General features: G+C 41.8%; 1 protein-coding gene across 1 annotated transcript; it reads right to left on the minus strand.

Moving 5' to 3' along the window:
• Positions 1-373: 373 nt before the first annotated feature.
• On the minus strand, positions 374-5507 carry tubb1 (tubulin, beta 1 class VI). Its single transcript, XM_086149741.1, has 4 exons — positions 5088-5507; positions 3605-3713; positions 3345-3455; positions 374-2410 (listed from the first exon to the last, which is right to left on the minus strand). Exons 1-4 carry the CDS (start codon positions 5142-5144, stop codon positions 1266-1268), a joined length of 1422 nt encoding a protein of 473 aa, XP_086005867.1. The 5' UTR covers positions 5145-5507; the 3' UTR covers positions 374-1265.
• Positions 5508-9917: the final 4410 nt, after the last annotated feature.

Consider the following 9917-nt stretch of genomic DNA (forward strand, 5'->3'; position numbering starts at 1 on the left):
TAACCCCGAAACATGTTTTATGTTTAAATATCTAGTTTTCATTATTTTAATGTGCTGTATTCTGTATAAAAAGTGCCTATATGGAGCCTATATAGAACTGTTATTCATAGATATATAGTCCTACCTACTGATAATATGAGGCAATTATAGGGCTACTTGAACTTTGACATTTTAACCATTTCTCAATCCTTAACTGTAAATTTCTCCTCAAGACACATTTTCAGCTCAGAATATTTTTTTGAAGCCAGTACTTTTAGATGATGGAAATTTAACGGTTACTTAAGTAAAGGGCCCCAAAGTAGTTTGTTCCCCACAGAGATTACGTTTTTATGGTGCAAGGGGCCTTAAAAAAAAGAGCAGGCTGATGTTTATAATGGTTATAAATCTTTTTTACTATGGTATGTGTGTTTAACCCTCAACCAGAAACTACCATGCTGGACTAAAGATGGCCTCATCAAAGCATTTTTTTGTCACATTCTACATGCATCCATTATGCAAACCAAGATGCAGACTTTAAATAGTTTAATGAACGCCGCCTCGCATGTTCATGTAAAATAACATATTTCTCTTTAAAGACACTTTTTATAAAATTGCCCAATTTGTACGGCTTGTTGGAACATTAACTGCCCTCACATGGCAGTAGACATTTTTATTGCAGCGCTGTAGGAGTATTTCCTACCTTGCGGGTGCTTATCACAGCGCACAGACATTCAAGCAGAATTGGTATAATCTTTGCATCCCAGACTCTTTTGCAGTGGGAGGAAACTCCATGACAGCCTGACACATTAACTGTCTGTCAGACAGTTCAGTCAGTTGCTTGCTATCTCTACCCATTGGCAAAAAAATAAAATAAAAATGTAAAAAAAAAAAAAAAAATCCACAATATTTTCAATGTTTTTTACTTAATCATTCATCATAACTTAAATTGACATGAAATATTGAAATCTCAAGTATCAAAATAACACATAGCTTTAACACTACAAGCGTATCTCAACAGAAATCTTTATATAAATGTGAAAACACAAAATTTCAGTGTACAACCAAGTATTGAAAAATAAAAATGTCATGCTTCTAGCTTAAAAACTCAAATGATTCAATCATACAAAGCAGTTGGAAACGCATCAATCTAAAGTACTTTTGTGTAAATCTATCATCAAAGCGGTTGTCCACATGAATTATACCACAAGAGATCAAATCTCCTTTTCAAAACAAAAATACACATTTTTACAACTGGGGTGTACCCCTGACCATAGGTCCTGTGTCTTCTACTCGTCTACATTTTCTTGACTTACTTCTGTAACTACTTCCTGTTTAACCTCTTCCCGGTATTGAGCCTTTGTTGCTACGTTTGTCGTTGTTGCCTCCTCTTCTTCTTCCTCCAACTCTGAATCCAGATCAGCTGTGGCATCTTGGTATTGCTGGTACTCTGACACAAGGTCGTTGAGGTTGCTTTCGGCATCAGTGAACTCTAATTCATCCATGCCCTCCCCAGTGTACCAATGAAGGAAAGCCTTCCGTCTGAACATCAGGGTGAATTGCTCGCCCACACGACGAAATATCTCTTGAATGGCGGTGTTGTTGCCGATAAATGTGGAAGCCATTCTCAGGCCGCGGGGCGGGATGTCACACACGGCCACCTTGACGTTATGGGGGATCCAGTCCACAAAGTAGCTGCTGTTTTTCTGCTGTATTGCCAGCATTTGTTCGTCCACCTCTTTGGTGGACATCCGTCCACGAAAGACCCCTGCAACCGTGAGGTAGCGCCCTCGCCGGGGGTCACACGCCGTCATCATGTTGCGAGCGTCAAACATCTGCTGAGTGAGCTCCGGAACAGTCAGGGCTCGATACTTTTGGCTGCCACGGGCTGTCAGCGGCGCAAAGCCTGGCATGAAGAAGTGCAGGCGAGGGAAGGGCACCATGTTGACAGCCAGCTTCCTCAAGTCAGCGTTGAGCTGCCCGGGGAACCTCAGGGAGGTCGTGACCCCGCTCATGGTCATGGACACCAAATGGTTGAGGTCCCCGTATGTGGGCGTGGTCAGTTTCAGCGTACGGAAACAAATGTCGTAAAGGGCCTCGTTGTCGATGCAGAAGGTCTCGTCCGTGTTCTCCAAGAGCTGGTGAACCGACAAGGTGGCGTTGTAGGGCTCCACCACTGTGTCAGAGACTTTCGGTGAGGGCATGACACTGAAGGTGGTCATGATGCGGTCAGGGTACTCCTCACGGATCTTGTTGATGATGAGGGTCCCCATGCCCGAGCCGGTGCCGCCCCCGAGTGAGTGAACCAGCTGGAAGCCTTGCAGGCAGTCGCAGCTTTCGCTCTCCCTCCTCACTCTGTCAATCACCTGTTCCACCAGCTCCGCACCCTCGGTGTAGTGGCCCTTCGCCCAGTTGTTTCCGGCTCCTGAATTCCCTGCGCACCAAAGTAAAACTAGTCATTTTCAGTCATGTGCCGGGTGTGGAAAACATGTAGTACACGTGTCACACTCAAGACCCACAGGCCAAATGTGGCCACACCATGTCATTTTATGTGGTTCCCGAGAATGTCTTAAAAGGTCTGATTGTCTTCAAATAAAAAAGTCAAACGTGCGCATTGACTACAAACCACATTTCCCACAATTCATGCCAATCATGTTACCCGTGTGACGGCATTATATCATTACATTGCAGTGTATCCACATGGATGCGATTTTCGAGAAGTGGATTTGAAAAATATGATCCCTAAATGTCCAGGAAGAGAAATATTAATGCAGATGGAAGGGTGTTTCAAGAAAGATGGGAATGCATATGTAACATTTTGGATTCAAATGAGTAATACATTCAGAGTTAGTTAACATGAAGGAGTAGTTACAATTTTTTTTACATTAGGTTACATTTAGGTATAGTTATACTGTTACTGTTACATGTGGCCCTTTGAGGGCAACCATCATGCTGATGTGGCCAGAGTTTGACACCCCTAATATAGTACAAATATAATCCAGGTAGATAAACTGATACTTGGTAGCGATCTCTGTATGTGATTAATTTTTGGACCACTTTGTGAGGGACGAGTTCACAAAAGCTTCCGAAAAACAAAAACTCAAACAATCTCATGTATTTCTTTGACTGATTCAAGCTGCACCCGTGGATGTCGGGAAACGAAAACTTGTATATGTTACAGACGTCCACGTCAGCTTCTCATACAAAACTTCAGTTACAAATTATCTTTATACTTTGCTGGTTTTGAGTCCAAAGCGTTAACCTGAAGCATCACTAAGTTTAAAGCTGTAATTCTGTCTTCAGAACTGAAACCTGGACAGTATTTAGAGGACACTCATGTGCACGAGGGCATAAACTTCCATCCTCACCATGGATGAAGTTGTCTGGCCTAAAAAGATCCCCGATGCTTTTCCCTCTGATGCTGTCCATGGTACCAGGCTCCAGGTCAATGAGCAGTGCCCGCGGCACATATTTACCACCTGGAAACGGATAGAAAGGTTCATTCTTGCAGGAAAGGACAGCAGTGGGGATTTTGAAATTTGAAGTAGCCCTTCTGTTTATTTTTTCAACAGATTTCAGACAAGGGGACTCATGGATTGGAAGGTCTGAGAAGATCCTCTTTTTTTACCGTATGCCTCGTTGAAGTAGACGTTGACCCTCTCCAGCTGGAGGTTGAGGTCCCCCTCATAGAGGCCATTCGTGCCGATGCCGTGCTCCTCACTGATCACTTCCCAAAACTGAGACAGCGGAGACACAGAAGAATTGTTGGTGTGGGAAAAACACCAAACAGTGAGCACTTTTTTAGGGTTTAACTGGTAAAGACAAAAAAAGTACTGCCCCTTTTACTGTGATTAAATAGGAAGATGAGATTATCTCATTTCTGTTATAATGAGTGCACTGTTTCCATCCTGGGGTACAGCCCCCTCGCCCCCTTTTTCCACATTAATAAATATTTAGTGAAGGAAGGAACTCAAAAACTCAGTTACACATTCAGAGCTGCTATACAAAACTGAATTGATATACTTCTTTGTGGGACCTTTTGAGGTAAACCAAGGCAGGGGCCAGTTTTTGTTTGTTTGTTTTTCGGTCAAGGGGGCTCCCTCAGCCTTCCAGTGGCCACAGTTATATTTACACGAGGAATATCTACAATCCCTGTCACTCTAATATGTCACGTAAGTTGATTTATTGTATCAACTTAGATCTGATCTCTACTCAATTTTTGCTGAAACAATTCTGGACATTAGCAAGCTAACGGAAAATAATCTGAAAAATACAGCCTGAAAATGACAGCAAATGACACCTAGAATTATACACATATATATCAAATTTTTATCATATTTACGAACATCCCTTTTAATGTTTTGTTAATCTTCTCTTGGGACTTTGTTGGACCTGCCTGTCAAACTGAAGCACTTGCTGCTTTTACTTTGGCACTATCATCTTGTACATGTAGTTCCTCTTGCTGGTTTCGTGTTCGCCATGATAAAAATGTCCCACCCTTACCAGTCCACCTCTGGCCCTTATCTTTCCCCTGAACGGCTGACACGGTACACCCCATGTCACTCACGACTGTTGGTTATTGCGCGCCCGAGCGCTTTAAGTTCTGAAAATGTTAATGAAAATGCAAGCATACGCAGCTGGAAAATTAATGCTGCTTGGATAAGTGGTATTTTAACACAAGACCCTTTAGAAGGGAAACTAATATTCAGTCTTGTCAAAATTATGTCTGCGCTGTTGCAGTGGGCGTTTGCACAAATTTTGAGCAGCTCTGGTAAAAAATGAGATATATTTCAAACTGTTACTGTTCAGCCCAGAAAAAACTCAAGTCGAATTCAGAATTGTATTAATTCGGGATTAATCTGGTCATTTCGTGACACATTAAGGCCGTGAAAAAAGAAAAGACTGCTGGAGTCAATAGAATGTGATAAAATGCCACAAAGGGTCGATGTATGCTTGTGGTCATTATGAGAAATATATTGTGTTTCTGCAAGGCACATTGCACCAGTGGCTTTTAACCTGAGTCTTCTTATCTGATTTCTTTTTAAGATGTGCAGTTCTAAATACATTTGAATACTGGCGTCCTTTCCGCCACAAAGATATTGCTCTCTTACCTTTGAGCCGATCTGGTTGCCACATTGTCCAATTTGCAGATGTACGATCTCACGCATGATGACCCGGAGAAGTCACAGTACACCCAACAAGTGGCAGCTTGTGATACGCCAAAGTTCCCCGACACGGTTTTTATACCAGACGTATCAGTGATGTCACAGAGTCACTGCCACAGCTGGTTGCATGCGAGGGGCCCTGAGTGCAAAACTCCCTGCAGAGTAATGAACTCCAACCAACAGCGAATAAATAATACAGAAAACAACTGAGTTTGCACTAATCCAAAAAAAAAAAAAAACTTCTGTAAAGCACCATATAGGCCTGATGTATCACAATATTGCAGAACAAAGTATCTTGTTTATGACTTCAGGTAATTTGATAAATCAGGATAAAAACAGAGGAAGGCCACCTTTCTTGTTATTTTGTCAACATATTAAATATACTACAAAAATAAAGAAAATAATGTTGGACTGATACAAGAATATGCTTCCATCATCATGTGTTTATAAATGTTCAGGTTATTTGCTCGTCGGCTGTTATGCAACATGTTGTGTGGGAAGAAAAGGAGCCCCATGTGATATGTTTATTGCTACCTAGAGGAGAAACGTGGAAGTACATCAGTAAGTACATACATAAGTATGTACATAAGTACGTCACAGGGTGGCAATATTCGACAATTTGTTGAGAAAATTGTTGTTTCAGATCATAGGTTTATTTGAAAGAATTGTACGATTATAGTTTGTGTTTATATTGTGTGAGTCTTAAACTCGGAAAAAAATGGGAGTTGTACTTTTTTTTATCAATCAAGGGTAATTTCTCACATTTTTTTAATGATGAGATGCAATGCACTTTAATGATCCCATGTTTAGGAAATTGTTTAAATTGATTATCTCTGAATAATTATTTCCAAAGTAAACGGTTTTGCTTCCATTTCAAGATTAGCATCGACATCTGTGGTTCTCATTGAGGACTCCTCATCGCCTTCGTAGATTTCTGTTTGAGGAACTGCTCATGGTTGTTCACATTAAACAATTAAAAAAATGGATATGATCATTATTCAAAGTGACTATTGTCTGGAAATGTGTTTCCTTGTAAGATATAATTCTTATTTTGCCGTCCGCAATAAAGCCAGATAGGCTGTAATAAATAAATAGTGAGCATACTGTTGCAGATGAATGTAAACTTCTTCCTTCCCAGGGGTCTCCACAGCGAATCAACCTTCTCCATCTAACCCTATTCTCTGTATCCTCCTCTTTCACACCAGGTAACTTCATATCCTCTACCACGATGCCCATAAATCTTCTCTTTAGTCTTCCTCTAGACCTTCTGCCTGGCAGCTCCAATTCCAGCGTCCGTCTACCAGTATATTCACTATCCCTCCTCCATACATGACCCAATCATCTCAGCCACGCTTCTCTGACCTTCTCTCCAAAACATCTACGATGTGCTGTCCCTCTTATGGACTCATTTCTGATCCTATCCATCCTCATCACCCCCAAAGAGAACTTCAACATTTTCATCTCTGCCCCCTGTCTTTTCGTCATTGTCACAGTTTCTAGACCATACAGCATCGCTGGTCTCACCACTGTCTTGTGCACCTTTCCTTTCATTCTTGCTGATAGTCTTATATCACATAGTACCCTGACACTTTTCTCCACCCATTCCAACCTGCTTGTACCTGTTTCTTGACCTCTTTTCCACGATCTCCATTGCTCTGGACTGTTGACCCAAAGTACTTGAAATTCTCCAACTTCTTGATTTCCACTCCCTGTAGCCTCACCGTTCCACCCGGGTTCCTCTCATTCACGCACATATATTTTGTCTTGCTGCATAGACCTTCATTCCTCTCTTTTCCAGAGCATACCTCCACCTCTCAAAATTTTCCTCCACCTGTTCCCTGCTCTCACCATAGATCACATCATCTGCAAAAATCATGGTCCATGGAGATTCCTGTCTAACCTCATCTGTCAGGCTGACCATCACCACTGCAAACAAAAAGGGGCTCAGAGCTGATTCCTGATGGAATCCCACCTCCACCTTGAACTTCTCTGTTACACCACACACCACTGTCTCACAGGTAGCATACGTGTCCTGCACCAGTCTAACATAGATGTAAACAGTGCCAGGAAATGCAAACAGCATTGGGAGATGCAAACAGTACATGGAAATGTAAACGGTAATTGCTGGAAGTGTAAGTTGAAAGAAAGAGTCCAAATGTAAATGTAAAAAGTCGCATTCACGAAATTTGCATGTTGAGAAAGTGCAGATTGACAGTGTGCTGGAAATAAAGTGCAGAATTGTCCTGCGACAGTACACAGTTGGTGAGTCCCATCAGTTGTTCAGAAGTCTGATGGCAGTTGCGAAAAATGAGTTCTCGAGTGGTGTTGTTCTACATTTCACACTCCCGTAGGGAGTGACCACGGTCCTGGCCAATGGAAGAGCTCTTCTGTGGACTCTGCGATGGTAGATGCTCTGCAGAGAAAGCAATGGGGCCCTGCTGATCTTCTCTGCAGGCTTTACAACTTCACTGCGGATGCTTCACAGCAGTGGTACTGCTGCACCATGTGGTGATGCGGCTGATTTAAATGCTCTCAACAATACAGCCATAGAAGCTGCTGAGGATCGTAGGCGACATGCCGTCTGTGTGATGTTGAGGGACTGACGAGGTCTTCTATCCTTCCTTGTGTCCCAGAGGGTGGGGCGCAGGCTGAGGGTGGACACTGTGGGATGACCACATTGAAGTCAAAGCTGTAGTCTACAAAGAACATCCCAATGTTAGAGTCTTTGTTTTCTGGTTGGGAGAGGAAGAAATGGAGGGTTGCCGCCTGAGGTGAACCTGTTGGGCCCGTATGCAAATTGCATGGGTTCCAGGGTTTCCAGAATGTTTCTCTGAATGTGAGTCAGCACCACTCTCCCAAAACACTTCATAATGATCGGAGTAAGTGCTGCTGGCCCGTAATCATCCAGGCAGGTGCGTGGGCTCTTCTTGGGGAGGGGGATTATGGTTGTGTTCTTGAAGCAGGCGGGGGGGAAGGGTGCTCTACTTTGACCATCAAGTGAAGCACTGAGTTCAGAAATATTGCAGAAATACAGTGGAACAGGAATAAAAAAAACAAAATTGCATTTTGTTTGAAACCCCAACGGCAGCGCAAAAGTGCCTTGTAACATGAACGTAGTGGATTCTACCTGATGCAATAAGCATCAACATCGGTCAGTGTGAGCTGAAGAGTGTATCAGGGCGAACCAACGATGCCAAACCACACAAGAAGGGGAAATAAGTATGACTCCCTTTTCCTGAAAGGCCCCAATAATAGTCATTTCCCAGTAGCTGGCCTCTTTAAATGTCTTTTGACAATTCCAAGAATCGTGGTGGGACACACTGCAAATAGATGCACGAGATTACAACCGCAGAAGGTGTCGACTACAGGATGTAGCCGTGGACTACATTCCACTAACAATGACGTATTGTAAAGATTCAAAGACATCAACGCACATCTTCAGGAAGACTCTTAGATGTCAGACATGGCAACAAATATGTTGTGGGCTATAACTTCGATCAGGTTATGTTTTTCTTCCGTCTTCCCCGCAGCACGAAGATCCATAGTTACTCCAGGATCTCCCGTTTCCGCCCACAGTCCAAAAACATGCAGTAGGTTAGTAAAAGTGCCCACACATGTGAATGAGGATTCGATTGAGGGATTTAAGTGTACACAGCGTGCAACGAAATTTAGAGATAGCAGCTCTCAGGTACAGTGGAATCAAAAACAATATTAAAAAGCAGGACACAGCACAACAACAAAACAATAGCAGCATCTTAGGCTTAGCGATATAAGACAGAAAAAGACCAAAAATATTTAAAAAAATATATATACAGAAATAACAACTAGAAGAATAAATAGATACATATGTAGAAAGAAAAAAGTAAAGGGAAACAAAAGGATTTATTGCACTGTGCTGTATGTGAGGTTCAAATGTTCCGGTTTGTGATGAATTTAGCGCAATGACAGCTCTAGGGTAAAAACTGTTTTTCAATCTATTTCGCCTTGATTGTCCGAAACCTCCTTCTTGATGGCAATGAGAGATTTCATGTTTTTTTATATAACGGGTGAATGAGTGAGTAAATGATTGCATATCTTTAAAGGAAGAGTGAATGAGACGGTGGATGTTTTGGTATGACTGTATGAAACTATATACCCCATTGACAAATGTGCATATTTGCATTTTACATGACTGAGACAATTAGTATTTTTTTTTTCAATATGTCACCGAGCCTTGACAAAGATGGGACTCTTGTGCTCAAGTCAGCGAATATTCCCACGTAACTTTTGACTTGTTCGAACCGCTTCGAACCTATACCTCCGCCGTTATTTTAGGCCTGGCCAAGTTCTTCATTCACAAAAACAGAATGCAAAAGTGTTCCCCCAATTTTACATTCGTTATAGCGATTTTGAATGATATAAAAAATCCTTAAAACTTATGGAATAAAAACAAAAAATATACAGTTTGATGTCTGAGATTCCTTGTGAACCACCAAGTTAAATACATGTTATATTCCCCTTGCAGTTTTTTTCTGTTTTCTTTTTTTTCTTTTATTTATCTATTTATTTATCTATTTATTTATTTATTTATTTATTTATTTTCTTTCGCTTTCGTTTTCGTCTAGCATTAAACATTTCTCACAAACCTTTAAAAAACAAAAAACAAAAAAAACCAACCTGTACCTCCGCCTGCTGACACGCAGGGTGATCACGTGATCCAGATGCGTCGAGCGACGGTGAAGACAAAACCGGAAACGCGTGGGCTGGAACTTCAGTGTAAAAGCCGAGGTTTGTAAT

The sequence above is a fragment of the Fistularia commersonii genome, chromosome 7 (genome assembly GCF_037954325.1).
Source record: "Fistularia commersonii isolate RoL2024-O1a breed Wild chromosome 7, RoL_Fcom_v1.0, whole genome shotgun sequence".
NCBI classification, from domain to species: domain Eukaryota; kingdom Metazoa; phylum Chordata; class Actinopteri; order Syngnathiformes; family Fistulariidae; genus Fistularia; species Fistularia commersonii.